Consider the following 21,131-nt stretch of genomic DNA (forward strand, 5'->3'; position numbering starts at 1 on the left):
ATATACACTACGCAAGTTTAACATAACTTTTTTTAAAGTTTATTTTACTTGTGATTTTTGTTTTATAATTGATATTTTTTATTTGTATATCTTTGTAATTGTCTTATTTGTGCAGTGTGGCTGGGTACCTTGAAAGGTGCTTATTTATAAAATAATATCATCATGATGTCAACATTAGCACCCTCTGCCTAATATTGAGCCCGAACTCCACAAGATGTGGCACCAAGACGATAGCAGCAGATCCTTTAAGTTCTGTAAGATGAGGTGGGTCTTCATAGATCACATTAATGAGCAAATGAGGTGCCCATGACCTCTTTTCTTGGAGCCCTTTTGGTTGGTACTGATTACTGCATACAGGAAAAACCCAACTTGACCCAATCATCTAGCCATCACAGTTTGGCCTTCGTCAAAGTGGCTCAGATCCTTGTGCTTGCCCATTTCTCTTGCTTTGAACAAATCACCTCCAACAACTGACTGTTCACTTGCTGCCACCCTAGACAGATGCCACTGTAGATGAAGATAATCAATGTTTTTCACTTCACCTGTCAATTGTACTAATGTTATGGCAGATTCTACTTACATTAAAGAGCCAAAAATGTCAAAAATGGATATAGAAGGTTTTTTTTTCCCTCTAGGCCATATATTATAGTAATTTTATCACAGGTTAAGTGGGTTTAACTCTGCTTTACGCTGTGCCCACCTGTGGTAAATTCCCTTTAGTGCACAGCCTCTCAAGACATATTGTGTTTATTACACCATGCTTTTGTTGTTGTCAGCAATAACTGCGACTCCTAAGGGTTAAGTAATCATTCCAATGAGATGCACAAGCTTGTGTTTTTCACACGTGTTTTACCGCATGGACCAGTGACCCTTATTAACCCATGCTTTATCTTGAGCATATGCTGGGTGTAGCTGCAAAATGAAGCACAGGCTGCTCTTGTTTATCTCCTGTCCTGAAGCAGCTGAATAATGGCAGTGCTTGCTGGAGTCCGTGCAGCGGAGGGTATGTAGTGGCGGCATGAATAATGGTTTGATCCGCATTGATAAAACATCTCCCCGTGCTGTAGTGAGCGCTGGGACGGCTCTGACTAACTGGAGCAGAATGAGCTGCCGCGTGTGTGAGCGGCCTTTAAGTGCCTCGAACACGGAATCCTTATTGATCCGAGCTGGAGCTGAAAGCGCTCCTGAACGCTAACGCTGAAGTGTTTGGTGACATGTGCAGTGTGAGAGACAAGCAGCAGAAAAGAAGCAGCTCATCGGAGACAGGGTTTGCAACAGAGGCTGAAAAAGGCAGGTTTTAGCAGAAGACGAAAACAAGAATGCCTCTGTGGTCCCTCTGTAGAAATACGGCGCGCTCACAGTGACCCAGAAAAATGACGCCGCTGCATAGAGAATGTAGCAAACTTTAGAGATGATCACAGAAGAGGTTTTTATTAAACTTGGATCAGAAAGGACTCTCCAAATGCATAATCATTAGTACATTTGAGCAGTGCCACACACAGAAATTCCCTTTACTGGAGCTTCTTCATTGTTTTTAGAAGCTGCTGAGAGCAGTTCCTCAGCTGAGGGGTCTGAAAATATGAATACTGACATTCTATTTGAAAATCTGACACTATAAATCATGCTGTCATATGAAAACCTGTAAAATGGAGAAGCAAAGGGAAAAAAGCATTAACTTTACCCTCTTCCTGCAGATTCATGAATAGCCTTCATTTCTGGCATTTCATCAACTTTTCTGTCTTAATAATGTGGCGCCTCACTGATGATGTATTTACCCAATATGCAGTGAACATTATCTAACAGAGCCTATTGACACCTGGCATTAGCATGCATTATGTGGCCAGATAGTATCTGGATATACTTTGACCAGATTCTGTTAGCAATACGTCTCCAGTAAAAAAAACAAAAACAAAAACAAAGACTCATCAACAGGCTCTGAGTGGATCAGCAGACTGAGACACTGCCAGTATGACCAGAGGCTCGCTGGTTCAAATCTAGGGTCATGCTGCCTGCCACCAGCAGCCGGAAGCCGGGAATTGCAAGCACAATTGGCCTTGCTCTCTCCCAGTGGGTAGATGTGTTCCCCAAATCACTAAGGTTTAATGCTGGGTAGCACGGGCATCTGCTAGCTTGGCGATGTTGCATTGACGGCTAGAAAAGAGATGGTGGCTGGTTGTCCATGTCATGTCAGCCCTCACTGTCCCAGTGTTGGGAGCGTTACACTTGATAAGGAGAGAGTACTAATGAGTGGGCTAAAATTGGGCAGGAGAATTGGGCCTGTAGACAACAGTTTAAACTGCAAGGCAACTCACTCATCAGCAGAAGAACGAGCCTGACTGTACCTGGATAAAATCTGTACAAGATTAAATCTGGACAAGATCCGCCTCAGATCACCTCTGAATGTGGTTTGAGTGATCCGATCATAATCCGAACACAGTGTGTCTTGAGGGTGTTAACATATTCCATATGTGATGTATTTTACTTTGTGCAGGATGAACATGCATGCACCATGAGACTCCTCTGGCAGAAGATTAAAATAAGTAAACCGATCCCCACACTCTGCGACAAGACCAAAATCGTCATGGAATCACTGAAGAAAACAGGTAGGATAGCTGTAATGTGACATGTGGACGTCCACTGCCATATAATCTTATCTCTCCTTAACTGCACTTTTTATCACTGATAAGTGCCAGATAGTGTCTCACGTGCTCCAAACAAGAGCAGTGAATGAGAGTCACACCTGTGCAGATATGGCTGAGCTGTTAAAGAGTGTAGCAGAGGAAGGGAAGCTCACTAAGAAAGATTTAGTTTTAGCATTAGTAGTATTAGCTGTTGCTGCAACATGCTAAACCTGGCCTCTCAGCAAGCGCTCCAGTTGCCCACTGTGTGAAGGCTATTAAGGGGGATAAGGCATATTACTACACCACAGCCCCACTGCAAACCCTTCCAGTTGACTTGCCACATTGCTTCCATTTTTTTTAATGAATCAAAGATACTGAAATTAAAGTCATTATGGATTATTACAAATACTTTGCTTCAAATGTATCAAGTTGAGTCACACAATGAGAAAAACCTGTATTAAAAAAGAAGATGCACCAAGATTCACTGATGTAAATAATGTTGAATGTAAATAAATAAGTACCTAAAATATTCTTGACACAATAGGTGTCTATTATTAGTAACTACAGTTATAGAAATGTCAGAATAGCTGGAAACCAGGCTGTCCTGTCCTGCCATAACACAAACAGTGAAAGGCAGATAGAAAAAAGAGCCAGACTTGGCACTCATTTTAATTCCAGTTTTAACTTCCTCTCATCCACTTGGCCTTGCCATTTCCCCTCAGGGGAATCCCAGACGCCATCTTTAGGGGGTTTCCATTATCTTATTAACTGAAATGAAGTTGATAATAAACCCTCAAAGGCACAAGGTACTGAATGAAGACAAAAGTTGACTTGAGAAGCAAAACCTGCCCTAAAGTCATTGCGACCTGATGCATTTTCCCTTGCAAATCCTATTTCCAGAATATGAAATTACAATAACAGCCAACTACTTGCACTATAGTAGCAAAAAGAGCAGCAAAATACGTAAAAGTTAAAAAATAACAACAATGGATTTGCTGGGCTTTAGGTTGCAAACTACTCCACTGCTGATACATCTTCTCTATTGTACTCTGATTGCTAGTTAGCGAGCTAAAGGCTATTTAACTAACAACAGCAAAAGTAAAGGCAGTACGCTGTTGTTTTGCAAAGCTTACTGGCAGACAAAGCAGTTTCTTTGTAAGTTTCATGCACATTATGTTCAAACCAAAACTCAAACCAGGTTCTGCACTGCAGAAACTTACATTAGCACACTGTGCTGACCGAGCTGAGTGCATTGCAACCAAAAACTTGCAATTGTATAACATAGGTATAACATCCCTTAAACTGACGTGTCAAAGATGGCGAGGACATGTGTTGCTTTCTTTGACTCAACCAAATACCTTCAGCTGCAGACTGCAATGACCAGGAAAATGACCTTCAAAATGAGGGCAAAGAGACAGACAGAGAGCAAGCCAGAGAGTTCTGCTGATGAGAAAATGACAATGAATGAAGAGAAAGATGGAGGTAGGATGAGGACAGATGTAAGGCAACAACGGAGATTTAACAATCACAAATAAATCTGTAGAAAGAATACTAATGATTATATTGTCGCAATGGTGGCAAGGCGTGATGGTAAAGTTGCAGAGCACAGTTAGAAAGGTGTCAGTTGTTACAGCCATCAGTTACATCATAGTGTTATTAAAGGTCATTTCAATGCACTGAAGTGTGGAGAATCCAGTTGATTGGAAAATGGACACACGACTCAAGATATTACCCTTACCCTGATCAATTTGCCCCTAATCCTAATCTTTTCACTGACACTGTTGGGAATCAGATGAGCTTGTTGATGATTTGAATATTGGCAGATAATCAATAGGGGGCTATAAAAAGGGTGTGGATTTTAGTTTTGCTCTGTTTGCAATGAAATGTTCAGATAAAGTAAACAGTAGCTGGCGTTTTTTTTAAATGATGTTAAAAGTAGTCATATGGTATGTGCTGCTTTTAAACAACATCCTTGTTGAAGAAAATAAACAGTATTTTAGAGCAATTTTCAGTGAAAGCTGCTGAAGCTTCCTCTCTCAGTAAAAAATCATATAATTTAGGCTGACTCTGCTGAGGTGACATTTTGCCTATATAATCACACACTCTATTGGCTGCTTTCTGTCATTTGTGTCATTAAATCCCATTACATCCGTGGTAACTTGCTTAGTTTTATCAGTCACTTTTAATGACTCTCTGAATAACAGCCAAATACCAGTTGATATTCTTTGACGTCCAGTTCTTATGTAAGGTGCTTCGATACCTCAAACACTATTTTATGTTGTCTGAATCGGTGGCATATTCAGGTTTCATGCTGGAGTCCGAAACCTGACTGAAGACTAAAGAGGGTCACATTAGTAACGGACAGCTGACATGGTTTAAAAACAACAACAAAGGCAATAAATACATCTTCAAACCTTCGATAATTCAGTGGTTCACTTTCATCCAATTAATGAGTCAAGCTGTGCCTCTCATTAAGGAGCCATGAGAGGAAAACAGAGATTAGAATCTTTCAGCTTCATTATCAGGCAAAAACACATGCCAGACACGCTACAGATTAATAATGAAAGCCTGAGTCTGATCCATTCGGGATAACGGAGGTTAAAATACTCTTTCTTGAGGACTCTCATTTAGCCTCGTTTTGTGGTTCTTGAAGATGTAAATTCCTGATAGAAGAAAGCAGGCGTAATTGCCGGGCAGGGCTGGACTGAGTTAACCCTTTAAACTGCAGGCTAATTATTGAGTTCTTAATTGAAAGAGCCTTTATTTCTTATCCACTTAACTTTGCTGTTTAATAATGTTATAGTTTTGAGAGGTACATAGTTAGGTAAAACTGAGGTGTGGAACCAGTTGCAGTATAGGAGTGTATGGGTATAGGTGTATAGGTATGAGTAGAATAATAGAATTGTATATGGAAGTGCATATTGTCGCTGTCCAATGAAAAACATGCATCTCCTGAATGGTGACTTTACAGGAGAAGTCAAAACTGTTCTATAAAAAATAAAAATGTATTCCAAATAATGTAGAGCACATGTATTGGTCTATTCACTCAGAATGATTTACACAGTGTACAGAACAGCTATAGTGTTTGAACCATGTTTTTCACTGGACAGCAGCGATTTGACATGCATACACTGTATATTTAATAGTATTCAAGAGTACAAATAACAACACCAACTTCTTTCTTGATGTGACTAGGCTTTCTCAGTCATCTACCCCTGTTTTCAGCTTCCTACTGATTGTTGAAACCAATGAAGGAGCACAGGACATGCATTGAAGCCACTGATGTAAAAATGTTGAATGGTAATGCACTGTATGTACAGCATGTCTAAATAGGTCATCAAAGCCCAATGAGAACATACCAAGAACTAAGACATTTGTTAAACAATCTTAGCAAAAGGAAAAAGGAAAAAGGATTTGTCACCCATGGCCTCATATGTTTGTACCCCTAGTGTGTATGCATAATTAAATAATAGGTTTTAATGTGATATGCAGGGATATTTATTATTCAGCTCTCTTAAAAGTCATTAGATCCATCTGAACTAGAAATGACATTTACACAGACTGCTCCAGCCATTATATATTTACTGCCACCCAAAGTGAAGTTCAAAAGTCATTATTTGTCAGAAAATCTTTAAACATACATAAAGAATTGCTGCTTGTTTTCAGCCCTTTCACACTGGCACTTGGTAGAACTACCTTTTGCTAAAATTATAGCTTTAGGTCTTTTGAGGTATGTTCCCAATAGCTGCACAATTGCCCAATATTTGAGAGCAATTTTCACTCATTTATTCAGACAGATTTTCCCCTGGCTCTTCAGGTTGATTGGATGACACTTGTGGACTGTATTGTGCACTTATAGTGCCACAGATTCATCACTGGACTGAGATTTGCACTTTGACTTGATCACTGTAGAACATTGTTTCACTCTTTGTTGTTCAACTGTTCCTGTATTGCTTTGGCCTTGTGCTTGGTATCACTGTGTTGTTGAAAGTTTCTCCCATGCTTGCAGTATTGCGGTGTATCCTGTATTTTGCACCATCCATCTGTCCATTAATGTTAATACAATATGCAATCCCTGCTGAGGAGCAACCTCATCTTGATGTACTGCTGCCACCCCCAAACTTCAGTATTGGGATTGTGCTCATTGAGGAACGGTCAGGATTGAGTTTCAGCTTAAAGTTTGAATTTTGGCCCAAAAACTCAACTAAAGCCCATTTGGACATGATTAGTTTAACATGGGGAGAAGGAGTAACATAATTTTACTACAGGACATCTGTAAAGTTTAGGGCCGATTTGCAAGGGAAAAGAAATCTTGGCATAAATAACTGAGATGGAAGTGGCTACTCAATTTACACACTGCTTCACCTCTAAAATGTGATTGGAAAATAGCAGATATATGTTCATAATTACATACATTACATTTGTAGGCTATATGCTATGCTACACAATGAGGTCTAGATTTGACTGAGGTTTGGCAGGACCTGACTTGAAGAGCCCAAGGTATCTGTTCCATGAAAAACAAAACTAAATGCCTCCAGCCTAAAGCACCACCATACAGGATAAAAGTCGCAAAAACTCGTGGTATGGTATGACATAATTTTACCCACTTGCCGATTTGCATGGGATTCCTATAAGCTGAGGTTATTTTGAGGGAAAAAAACACTAGAATCTTTACTGACACAGCGCACAGTCCATAAAAATGACTGAGAAACTCCCCCCACCTCCACATGCAATCCCATTCAAATTCACATTTTAGGTGGGTCACTTTTTCTTCTTTAATGTTATTTCAGAAGCCGCTCTCCTATACAGGCCAGCTGTAGGCACAGCTCTGAATATAACTGACTAGTGCATCTTCACTTTACTCTCAGTCACTGAACTCTGTAGCTCCTTCAATGTGATTGTTGGCGTATCTGTGGCTTCCCTTAAATGACCTTCTTTATTTCTGATGCCAAGTTTTGAGAGAAGGTCTTGCAGTGGCTGGGTAGTACAATACAGCTTCCATTTCCTCAGAATTGTATATATATCATCTGTATAAAATGCAGAGCTATGCAAACATCCATTTTCAGTATGTATGAATAGTTTCTTACATAAAACCAGTATTACTTCAAATTCATGCATTTTGAGGAAAGTGTCCTTAAATAAAAAATGACAGCACAAAATATTAAAGTGTTATTTGTAATCCGGGTCCATCTAAAGGTTGAATACCTTTGCAAAGCATATGTAGGCAATGTGCATATGTGGCATAAGTGAGAGTTTAAGGGTTCGAATGTATTACTTTGAGAACCCACCTTGTTCATCAGGTCCCACAATGGCAGAAGACAAAGAACGAATCACTGCTTGCGTTATCCCAGCAGGAGTTGCCACCACAGCCACTATAGAAAAAACAGATATGCAAAACAAGAGCTTTAAGAGCTTGAAGGCCTCAGCACAACTAAGACACATTATTACGCTATAACAGAGTAACGACGTACACATATTCACAACACAGCTATGTATGCGGTTAACGTTGTGAGGAGTGCAGCTGAGGGCTGCACGTACCATAGATCCTAATGTGCAAATTGGTCAGAATTAGGATGTTCAATAATTCATGAACCTCATCCATATGCATGTGGTTCCAAGGAGTCAACCCAAGCCACTAACCCCATTTTAAATGCCTACAAACGGAAAACCCAGTCATCTCAGTAAACTGCTCAAGTATGCAGGGAAGAAGCATCCCGGAAAAATGACAGAGAGAATGCTCGCTTATTGCCATGGTTATTTGGGATAAGGCAAGCTCGTTCCCCACCCCTTCTCACACACATACACACACTCATGCGTGTGCATGCTTCGGCATCGAAATGGAGGTGGTGACTCCTGCGTGATGCCGCTGTGCCCCTCATTATCCCAGCTAAAGGAAGAAAGAGCAGAATGCAGATGCCTCCTCCAGCTGCTGATTATTCACCATAGCTGCCACTCATCTCCTCTTCAAAGCGCTCCAGTCTGCCATGTCGATTAGAATAACAATTTCCACAACCATTTATGTAATTAAGGATATCAATACCGATCGGCCCCTCTTTTCCAACAATGGCTCTCTACAGGGAACATCACGGTGGTGTAGGAACCCCTCTTAATGGTAATGTTCTGAAGAGTGCCACTTTCACAGCACTAAATGAATCCTTCCAAAAGGAGGCTGAATTCAGCACTACAAAACATCTGGTCAAGCAGGAACATTCTGGAACATTTTACTGAGCGCTGAGTGTCTTCTCATACTTTTATATCATATGTCCAAAGTAGGAAAACATTTTTTATATTGTCACAGAAAATCCTTGTATATCTGAAATGAAAGCTTTACAAGTGGAGAAAAAAAACTTTCTTAACTTTCAATGGAAATCAATGTCAAAAGAATTTATTCCAAGTAATGTTGCTACATTTCTGCTTCTCTATTTATTCTGCAATTTTGAGACAATGTTTAAGAACAACTGCCAGATTCACATTTTATCAAAAACTGAAAAACGTCTAAAAATATATTCTGTAATCGCCACAATATGTTTGTGTACTGAGTAAGAGGGTATTAAATCTAAGCAGGAATGTATGGACATTATATATATATATATATATATATATATATATATATATATATATGGACTCATCAAAAGTAATTTGTAGTGTCTGACCAAAATATGCATTTCAGTCAATCAGTTATCCTGGCAACTGCCCTAGTCATTTCACCAATTATCACCAATCGTCACCAAAATAATAATATCTTACTTAAAAATACTTTTATTCAAAGATCTCATCCAGGTCTTTTAAACTTTTCTTTCTTTTTTTTTTTACCTGGTAATTGTTTAATATTTCATCATTGTTAATTCAGTGTTTTCGGGGTAAAAGCAGATCTTTGTGCCGCCCATTAGCCCCCTGAACCCCAGGCTTGTTGTTCAGTTATTCATCTAAAGACTTTGTATTCTGTGGCTATTTGTCTGTTTTAGTCACATGACCTTTTTCTAGCAGCGGCCATTTTAATGACCATCTTCTCTGCCTCACTGGGAGAGCAGTGGTGGAGAATTAAATCAGAGCAAATCTTAGTTCTAAAGACCTTATTTATGAGTTTTATTCCATACATAGATCCCAGTGGTTATTTCTTTAAAGTATAGAGCAGACAGCACAGTGTAAAATACCATCACTCCACATGGGAGACCACAGTAAAAAAGCAAATAGTGTAAAGCTATATAGCAACATACATGTCTTATAAATTTGTAAATATATAGGTTAATCGGGTTGTGTCCACATCAAGCAGATCACGCAAATCGCCACAGGCGCCACAGCATTCTGCTTTTCTCCATTATGGAGCTTCTAAAAAGGAAAGAATGGGCAGAAACACCTGCAGAAACACCAAGACTTTCACATCCTTGGTTAGGTTAAGGTTAGAATTGAGTTTAGGTAGAGTAGGTCACGGTTAGGTTAAGGTAGGTTTAAGTGTAGTATGTTAAGGTTAAGTAAAGGTAGATTTAGGTGTAGTAGGTTATGTTTAGGTTGAGTTTAGAATTATGTTTATGTGTAGTAGGTTATGTTTAGGTTAGGTTAAGGTAGATCTAGGTGTAGTAGGTTAATTTTAGGTTAGATTAAGGTAGATTTAGGTGTAGTAAGTTAACTACAGTCTATATTAGGTTAAGGTAGATCTAGGTGTAGTAGGTTAATTTTAGGTTAGGTTAAGGAAGATTTAGGTGTAGTAGGTTAAGTTAAGGTAAGGTTAAGGTAGATGTAGGTGTAGTCGGTTACAGTTAGGTTAGGTTGTGGTAGACCTAGGTGTAGTAGGTTATGGTTAGGTTACATTAAGGTAGGTTTAGGTGTAGTAGGTTACGGTTGGGTTAGGTTAAGGTAGGTTTAGGTGTAGTATGTTATGGTTAGGTTACATTAAGGTAGATGTAGGTGTAGTAGGTTACAGTTAGGTTAGGTTAAGGTAGGTTTAGGTGTAGTATGTTAGGGTTAGGTTAGATTAAGGTAGGTTTAGGTGTAGTATGTCATGGTTAGGTTAGATTAAGGTAGGTTTAGGTGTAGCAGGTTATGATTAGGTTACATTAAGGTAGGTTTAGGTGTAGAAGGTTACGGTTGGGTTAGGTTAAGGTAGGTTTAGGTGTAGTATGTTAGGGTTAGGTTAGATTAAGGTAGGTTTAGGTGTAGTAGGTTATGTTAGGTTAGATTAAGGTAGGTTTAGGTGTAGTATGTCATGGTTAGGTTAGATTAAGGTAGGTTTAGGTGTAGCAGGTTATGATTAGGTTACATTAAGGTAGGTTTAGGTGTAGAAGGTTATGGTTGGGTTAGGTTAAGGTAGGTTTAGGTGTAGTATGTTATGGTTAGGTTACATTAAGGTAGGTTTAGGTGTAGTAGGTTGCGGTTAGGTTAAATTAAGGTAGGTTTAGGTGTAGTATGTCATGGTTAGGTTAGATTAAGGTAGGTTTAGGTGTAGTCGGTTACGGTTAGGTTAGATTAAGGTAGGTTTAGGTGTTGTATGTCATGGTTAGGTTAGATTAAGGTAGGTTTAGGTGTAGTAGGTTATGTTAGGTTAGGTTAGGGTAGGTTTAGGTGTAGTAGGTTATGGTTAGGTTAGGTTAAGGTGTAGGTTCAGGTAATAAAATGTCACTGGTTGTTTTGTAACAATCCCTGTTTAAATTGTTTGATTTCTGGTTGTCTGGGTTATGTCAGTAATCAAACTATATTTAGCACAAATTGTACAAATCCAGAAATGTTCTTTTAGTCACGTTTGTATGAACTCCTCTTGAGACCACGCTGGTCTTGTAGGCTACTGACGCCCAATGCTTCAATGTTGGATATCCAAGTAGTACAGATATAAGGAAAACATTTGCCTCTGAGCAGAACAGAGAATATGTGATGTTTTTTATATACTTAATTTGATCTGTTTGAATATTTCATTTGATCTGCCAGCAATGAGTAGATTTGCTGCAGGGTTCTGTGTGGCAACTGTGTGGGTCAGTAGTTTACACAGATTTTAAACAGTTAATGTTCTCAGTAGTCGTATTACAGCTCAAACATTGAACTAATTAAACTGAAAGATGCTGTTCCATCAAACTGAGCAGAACATAGAACATTTTTTTTTTTCAAATGGCATGGTAGCAATGATGTAACTCATATTTACGTAATGTAGAGATCAAAACATGTTTATAACTGTAATTTATACTTATTTCTAATTTATATTATTAATTTATAGTTATTACACTTTTAAATCCCCAAAATGACATTGCAAGGAAATGGAAAGGGTCAGTTTTACAAAATAATGATTTTTGCCATTTTCTTCTCGCATCCTCCATAAAAAAGAGCCCTGGTTATGAGAATGGGGACCTAAAGAGCTGAAAGGCCCACACTCAGGATGTTGTGGACATGTAGCTGCATATGAAAATACTTTAGACACCAAGATGACACATCTGTACGATGTAGGTTTGGGTGACAGTTATTGTTCTGTTGGACAAATCACTAAATCAACCACATGACCACATACAGGTTCTGTAATGCTAGATTCTGTGTTCACTGAACTAAATGTTAATGTGAATATCTGAACAGCAAAGACAAAAACTGTTAAAATGCCTTTTCCTGTTCTGGACATCCTGTCTGTAGACAGGCTATTAATATGGAGGCCGATGTAATCATCTTACTGCATCCTTCTTCTTGACCGCTCACGTCATGTGACACACTAACGCTTCACGCCAACCTTGTGAAATGTCTCAGAATTATGTATTGTTGTCAGTGTGTGCTGTCATGCAAAGTGTTATGTGTGTATAAAACAACATGTCATGTAATGAGCATTAGGAGATGAGGGATGGGATAGCAACCCACCCAGAAAGACCATCCATGTGTTGGTGGAAAAAGCCAGCAGGACGTAGGAGGCAGCCCTGAAGACAGCGCTGAGTTTGGCCAAAGTCATCTCCCTGAAGCAACGCATCAGCAGAGGGAACAGACCTAGAAGACCAAAGCCCTAACAGAGAAAAACAAGAGCAGCATCCACATCAACCCTCCAATGCAGAAGCAAAAATGTGCCAAGTTCTGAATTCATTATCTACCATTCTTCCTTAATAACATTTGACATGCATATACATGCTTCACACTTCAGCTGTCCTTTATTGTCATTTTGCTTTAAAAAAAAGAAAAGTCCTTAGTGATCTGAGTTCTGCTCTGATTCTCAGAAACTGTCAAAGCAAATCCAAGGATAAAACCAACATATTGTTTACTATATATAGTGCTATGAAAGTAGCACACAGAAGTCACAAATGCCACATGATAATAAAGCTTAGCATTACCGTTTAAAGTAACCATGAGGAACCTTTGGAGGTTCTTCAATTTGACACTTTGGGGGAACCTCTTAATGTGCTTTGTGGAACCTTCAAGAAAAAGAAAAGGGTTCCTTGAAGGTTCCTCAAAGCATCTTAAGAGGTTAATCCACAGGTTCCACAGTGAAGAGCCTTTAAAGGTTCCTTAAGGATCTTACACTTTTAACAGTGTATAGCTAAACTGGACATAAACATGTTTCTGATGGCAGATTATAATGTGTTAAAGGGACGATTGTGAGTCTTTGTGCGTCACGAACCATCTTAATAGAATTATACTGTTATCCATTAGAGTAGCAACACCCACTACCAATGTATCAATCCTGATTTTATGTGTTTGTGTGTGTTTGTATGTGAGAGAAAACTGAACTCAAGGTGAAGTAAATGTCAGCTAGCTAGTGCAAACTCATGTGGATGAGTAATGAAAATGATGGAGGGGCAAGCAGTGGTTAATTATCATTTAAAGAAGCAGACACTCAAACTTGCCATTCTGAACAGGACCCCGGGGAATTGTGTTAGCTTGTAGAAAAGGGGGATGATAATATAAAAACATTCACATTGACACATCTCACCTGCTAAACGTTGTTCTTCAAAAAATCTTCTATGGGAAGGTTCTTTGGCAAATGAAAAATGGTTCTCTTGTGGTGTTGTGCAAATAACTAGTTTGGCATATTTATTTGTATAGGAAAGACTCAGTAGTCTGGCCAGGAGCCAAATCCTATCCAACAAGAAAATTGACATTTCTGTCTAAACATGCTTGTCAGAATGGCTCTGTATAGTACTAGAAAAGGGTTTATTGACCTTTAAAAATAGTGAAACCATTTACATACTCACTGACGTTTACTGGCATGACAGTTCTCCACAAGGGTGCGCTATTCATACTCAAGTAGCTTTTGATGCTTCATGTCAATGACACTGTGTGCCCTTGTTTAGTTCTTTAACCCCTCAAAGCAGTAAGGTTTAATGCACACTAAGGTGTGTTGTTCAGTAACTACAGGGACTTCTATACTGGGCTATTCTTTGACAATAGAAGTTTGTAATAACCGATGAGCCATAGACTCATTTGAGAATCATTTGATCAGACACAGAATCATTAGTGATTACTAATCATCAGTATAGTTTAGTAGTTTGGGGTATCTACAGCTCAACACTATGTATCTGCAAAACTGCCAACCAATGATTTCCTTTAATACGTTTACAGGCTGATAATGTGTGTATGCTGTCAGTAGCAGTATTTTAGAGAATAAGACGAGATGCTGATCATTAAAAACTGGGGTTGCATTTGTAACAAAATATTTAGTATTAATGATTAATGAACCCTGCCAAAGCCTTTTTCGGTGTTCAATTTTGCGCCGCTCTAAATGGACTTCTGTTTGGCCCTTCATCAACAAGAATGCTATAAATATTTCAGGCACTTTAGATTCATTATGGTCCAAAGTTGCGAATTAATTAACCTTCGTAGGCTGCACTTGATGAAAATGTCAAAAACAATCAACACGTATTAATCTGTGCGTCTGAGTACAATGCATTCATGAGCGATTGCGTGTGATTGAGCATATATGGACACGAATGTGCAAGCAGTTTGTGCGCGTGTCAAGGACAATGTGACCACTTTGATCCGTTTCAAGCAGACAGGTTTGATTTAATTACGCCCTCAACCAACACCACCCCCCACCCCCCAGCTGGCGGGTGGCTGGCATCATCAGACCTCTTTGGCTTCATAAATTTGCAGAAGGAAACATAGCGGGAATGCATAAGCATTCCCTGGAAAAGGTTAACATCGCTTGTTTTTACTTTAATCAAGTCATTAGGGCCTGCAGTGTTTAATAATTCCTCACCAGCTCCACGCTGCCTTAATTATGAGTCAATCTCAACCACAGACATTTATGAACTGCATGAGCACTGAGCCATGAACTCACCCTTGGCCTTTTTGGACCTGGGCAGGATTTGTTGCCTTAGATCTTAACTATTAGGAGGATGTGTATCAATGGACTTGAGACTTTTTGCCCTTTGCACCGTGACCCTTTAAATAATATAGTATATTTTGCAGTTAGCTACAAAATTATTTACAGCAAGTCTCGCTCTCTCTGTCTCTCTTTCTTATTCTCATCAAGGCATAAATTATGCTTTCTTTTTTTTCCCTGAAGAGTGCTTTGATTGGTGGTTAATTAAAGCTTTTATTTTGAGTGTTTGTGTATCAGGCAGAAGACCTCCAGCAGCCATCTCCCACAGACAGAGTGTATAATAGCCTCTCTAGCAATCGATGCCTCTGTCCGCCACACAAAAGGCCGCTGAGCGATCGGAGCCCCCGTGGTGCATTGTGGGCCGCTGGAGTCAACATGCTGTAAATGGAGAGGCATCACCTCTCCGATCAGGAAGAGCCCTGCTCCTTAATGAGCAGTCTTTGTTTAAGTGTCACTCTAAGGAACAGCATTGACCCGTTCACATTGACCACATCAGTAGGTAGGGTTCCCCTGACGGCCAGGGAAAAACACAGCCCCCTGCAGCTTCCTGCCACTTTACAAAGACAAGCACTAACTATGGACCTGTACAGCCCATGCAGCTGCAGAGAAAGAGCTTGAGTCGCTCATGACAGGCAATCAATCAATGATGTGTTTTGAACTACTGAACCTTCAGCACTGTACAGATTGTTCTAGTATTTATTAGGGCTGGGTATTGGTAAAAACCTGGCGATATGATACAAAATCGTGATACAGGGGTTATGATTCCATTAATTGTGATATATTGTAACACTGTAACCAAGATGATTTTTTTCTTAAATCTAATTTTGGCAAAACTGTTAAAATGCTGAGGTTTTAACACAACACAAAATGAATCACTGTCTGCCACCTATCTTCACATGTAAACTATTACTTAAAAACCAATACTGTTTTTGAGAATCCATACAGTATCGCAAAAACATAATAATGGATTGCAATATTACAATCCTAATATCTTCTGTGGAAGGTGCTAGATTGTCTGAGCGATAAATTGTACCATTGAATTTCCTTTTTTATGTTTTGAATTCCAAAGCATGGCATTACCAATGAAGACCAGATAACTAATGTATTTATAAGGTCAGCAGAACTATGATTTGCTTTAGCTATAACAGCATTCGCATAATGCAGCTACAGCACATGACGGAGGTCGCTGATTGACTGATAAAGAACCAAAAAAGTATCTGAAAGCACATAATTTTCTGTGCTGTCAAAAGTGAACTCAAGGTGAAGTAAATGTTAGTTAACTAGTGCAAATGAAAAAGGTGGCGTGTGGGATGAGGCAGGGGCTCGTTATCATTTAATAAATCAGGCACTCAAACTGTCTGTTTTGAACAGGGCTGTGCTGTGGAGTGCTATTGGTGCTTGATTCTTTAGGTGATTTGCTGTAGCTATAGGGGCATTTGCATATTGCACCTACTGCACATGATGTAGGTCGCTAAATCACTGGCATAGAACCAGAAAAGTTTTCTACAGCACATAATCTGAGCGAAATAGATGGATTGTTTCCTCTTCACCTACCTACCTAGAACTGCATACAGTGGCCCTGCTGTCATGACATTTTCTCACAGTTTCCTCCACAGTTCAGTTATTTTCAATTTCCACCCACTAGCTAAGACTCCCCCTATCACACAGTGTTACCAGCTCTGGGAGGGTAAAGCCTAGCATGTGCCTCCTCCAACCACTGCGTCTTTTCAAACTAACACAACTGGCTGTGGCATTGCTCTGACAGTCTTGCAACAAATGGACCAATTGAAATGTTCATAATAACATTAACACAGCACTGGACAGTAATGAAGTACACATTTTCTTTTAGTTTTTAAGCAATGACTGTTATTGTAATCCTCAATACAGTGTGTGTACTGCATGTTAAATGCTTTTTATTATTATAAAAAGAGAAAATACCTCTACTAGTGTGCTGCCATTTATGTCCCAGCATCAAGCAGTTTGTCTCGTGTCTACTCAGTGAGGGGCAGTGAATTAAATATCTAATTTAACTCAAATATATCCGCCTTGCCAGCTTTAGCTAGAGCGTGACATTACCCAAGAGAAGCACTTTACTGATTGTCTCATTTTCCATACGACTGAGTCCAGTGAAACAAAATGACATCATCACAGTGTGACCACAGCGACTAAGATTTTACCTGTTTGTCACATTTTCATAGTTTTGTGCCATAGAATGGAAAACGGTATGTACCTTGTTATAGCTGAATAATGAGAGTCTGGTACATGGAAGTGAACCTCAAATACTGTTGTCTCATCCTTCACAAGAATATCTCGCATAAGCAAAACAGAGCCCCAAAACAGGTCAATTGCAAAACCCCAAAACTGTTACTGAACAGTCTTGACTCATTTTATTTTATTTTATTTTAAGATTTATGGCAATAAAGTTCCAGTAAAGTAAAGATGCAACAGTCCTTTCAGGGAAATGTTGGGTTTAGTAATAGCAGAAAGCAGCATGTCTGGCTGCCACATGAACCAAATCTCATTCCCTAAGAAAGTAAACCAGTCGTAAGCAGATACTAGGCTAAAAGCTATCCCAGCTACAATCTTCAGCCAGCTAACCTCACAGTAAACAGACAGGACACCAAAAGGACACAGCAACACTTTCTGATAAGAATCTGGAATAATACATTTACATGGGATTTACCTCCTAACAGAGTTAAGTTATTTATGTTCTAAGAGTTTACTTTAACTTTAAGTATTGGGACATCTGCGTAGACCACCCCAACTCATCCCAAAAGATTGGATTGAGCACCATCATTTTAGAGAACACAGTTCCAATGCTCCCCAGCTCAATGCTTGGAGACTTTACACCCCTCTAGCCCATGCCTAGTAGATGTCATGTTTATCTGCTCCAGTCCTATTCAATTGGCAGAATATTTGCACATCTGTTTTAGCAACTGTTGCAACTTAAACTAGTTAAACGCATTCATTTGAAAGGGTGTCCACAATCATTGGATACCTGTATTTTATTTAACCCACCTAGTAGCTTCCATGTAAGCCCCACATGAGTATGTGGGCTGGGTTGTATAACTGCTTGGCAGTTTGGCTTTGATACTTTGCATATTTAAACACAAAGTACTGTACTTAAAATACAAATACAAAATACAAAAAACTTAAAATACTTAAAGTGCAAATACAAATAGAGGACTTCTGCTTTTAATGGAGTCCTATTTTACAAAGGTTATCTCTGCTTTTAATCAAGTACCGAAGCTGTTTTTTTGCCACCACTGAATTTACATGGATTAAAACAGGGGTGTCTCATAAAGGTACCTGATTTAAGGTGTTTTTTAAGACAGCAGTAAAATAATAATCAGAGTTCTGCCTGGTGTGAGTTCTACAGCGGTGTCTGGATTCTGTCTAGTCTTACTTTGAAATAGTGTGGAGTAGAATGTGAATTGTGTGGTAAAGTCTAACATCAGGGAAACACTGGAGGTTTGGAACTGCACCCCAATGCTTGTCAATCATTTTTGAATGGACTAGTAGATGAAGTATTAATGGAGTAAAATGAAGTGCAGTGAAATCTTCCAGCCCTTGATGACAGCCAGCACATTCACAAATCAGGAATGGTGCTGATATGAGTTCTGCACATTTCCATTCTGAGGAAAGGTAATGCAAGATCATCTGCTTCCTGGGGCTAAGATATTTATTACCTCGCTTTAATAAATATGTCCTCAGTCATCTTCTACCCTGGAAAGAGTGAAATGAGATTCCAACATGCCCATCATTTGCACATCAATAAGATATACTACATCAACACAATTATCGGCAAAAGTGAGCGAACTGAAAGAGAAAGTGTGTTGGTATAATATATTCTATTCATGTGGAAATGATGTACATGTTTCAATTAAGTCAATTCAATGCCTCACTTTTTCAGTGGTTGTAAACTAAGTATATGTCTGGAACCATTGTAATCACGAGAAAGCGTGTTGCTGTCGCAACAAAATAATATATCTTCGAAATGTTGCCTTTTCAACAGAAGTAAAAAACATTGTTAACTTGTAAATGTTAAGCCCTATTCGGATTAGATTCATTTCTCAGGTGGACGTCTGATGGATGCAGATGGATGCATATGCACTTGTACTCTTTCAGTTTGTTTACTTAGTGTTTTTCTTTTACTTAGCTTTACTTTAGTGTATATATATATATATATATATTTATATTTATATATATATATATATATATACTTATTCTGTTTCTCTTTTTTTCTTTTGATATTTATAAGATTATGTCGGTAAATGGAGGAACTGCAAAGTAAGAATTTCATTTTGTGTTTTGGTTTCAGAAAGTTGGGTGTGTCCCAATTGGAAACTAATAACTAATACTGACTAGTTTTTAAATATGACGTTAGGAATATACAGTAGATAATAGTGTCAAATATCCAAGTTACATACCTCGGACCAGTTGGTTTGTGAGTGTGGTTACGATGGACACTTTTATCCCACAATGCAATGCAAAATGAAAAGTTGTGGAAAGTAGTAGAAAGCGGTTTAGTATGTACTAACCTGACAAACTTGCTGTGAAGTCTTTGTCTCGTAGTATTAGTGTGTAATACACAATTGGGATGAAGCATTGGTATGCAGAGAAAGTGTTTAGTATCTATTGGAGCAGCTCTGAATCGCACAGTCAGAGCCTAAAACGGTGGACTACATTTTTCCAATAAGAGCCTGTAATTTCCTCAACGAAGAAAAACACAGACCTGGTTAATCCGGATGGGAACAATATCACAGAGGAGCCCCCATGTACAAGAGAATTACCGCAAGACTCCATGTAAATGTAATCCTTAAGGTTAAGTATTGAGAATTGTTTCTACTAAACTAAACTTTGGTCCATTTTTATTGGTCCATTCATCATAATTGTTTTGACATAATGTAAAGAACAATATATATATATATATATATATATATATATATATATATATATATATATATATATATATATATATATAGATAGATAGATAGATAGATCTATTTAATTATCTCTTAAAGTTACCAAATAATACATTTAATAAGTATTCTAGATTGGTAGTAAGTATTTATAACCCTGTTATTTTGCCTCTGAACAAAACGTGCTGGTTTCCTTTAACCGGAGGACTTGTAAACGAAAAAAAAGGTGGTCTGCTTTTATTGGCTGGTTTAAATACTTGCAGAACCTCATTATAGCCTGGTTTTAACACTCATTTAACTCTCATTGTGTCCTCTCAGAATAATGTGCTGTCAGCAAACTAAAGAGAGTGTTCCCAGTTAGCTTTTAGACTTGCTACTCCCACTCATTTACCTGGTATGGTTCTCGATTCTTACCGGTAACAAAAACAACATGAGCCGGAAAACCGACAGACCCTTGCAGATTCTTGTTTGCTGCCCCTGGCTTTCGCTTTGTGAAATGCTGAGTTTGAGCTTCCCTTACGTGGACGCTGTTGCAGGAAAAGTTGCAACATGAGGTTTGGCTCACGCAGCACCCGGTATTCCCATAACTGGCAAAATGGTGAGGTCCTGCTCTCTAGTATCAACAACACCATATTCTCCTGAAGTCCTGGTCACCAGGCTTTTACTATAGAGCTATGTTCACAAAAATTTTAGGGGCATTCATTTTTTAATAAAACAATTTTAGGGTTCTACAGTGTTTAAAGTTCACGGTATATCATTCCCATGCACCAAACTCATGCCAAACTCATATCAATAACTCATCCAACAATGCCAAGATAAATAAAGTGACAGAACCCTTTAAAACAATGATTTAAAAGTCTGATTTTGCTATTTTATGTGTGTTCCCACCTGTGAATTATGCATACTTATTGAAATGACTCCACATATAGGCTACGCTGTTTGGTGGCTGATCACTCCTGCACACTTAATATCATCCTATCCAGCACCCTTGTAATGAAGAGGGAAGACATTGCCCTCCCAAAAAAAGTGTTCCTGAGTCCCAGAATTAAAAAAACAGAAAGGAAGGCTGAAGTCACCATGTGGACCACCACAGGCCTGTTTGAGATGTGTGGCAATCCAGACCTTGATCTAGTTAAAGAAGACCTGAGCAATCAAAGTGAGTGTAATTCTGTGGAAGGAAAGCCACTTACCAACAAAAACATTCTTGCAGAGTTATATGCCCCAAACATCTCTGTGGTGAACTCTCTGGGCTTATACTTCAAATAAAGCAGTAAGATAGACTGCTCCCCTGGGGAGACACAAGCACATAAA

The 21,131-nt window shown here is 38.8% G+C and overlaps 1 protein-coding gene across 1 annotated transcript in view; it reads right to left on the reverse strand.

The window, feature by feature from the left end:
• LOC140564795 (proton-coupled folate transporter) overlaps positions 1 to 21,131 on the reverse strand; it is a 47,235-nt gene that overhangs the window by 19,598 nt on the left and 6,506 nt on the right. The window contains exons 3-5 of the mRNA XM_072690447.1: positions 21,011 to 21,108; positions 12,447 to 12,585; positions 7,910 to 7,993 (exon numbers count right to left, since the gene is read on the reverse strand). Coding sequence (XP_072546548.1) covers positions 7,910 to 7,993; positions 12,447 to 12,585; positions 21,011 to 21,108 — 321 coding nt within the window. The remainder of the gene's footprint in view (positions 1 to 7,909; positions 7,994 to 12,446; positions 12,586 to 21,010; positions 21,109 to 21,131) is intronic.

Source organism: Salminus brasiliensis, chromosome 10 (assembly GCF_030463535.1).
Source record: "Salminus brasiliensis chromosome 10, fSalBra1.hap2, whole genome shotgun sequence".
NCBI classification, from domain to species: Eukaryota; Metazoa; Chordata; class Actinopteri; order Characiformes; family Bryconidae; genus Salminus; species Salminus brasiliensis.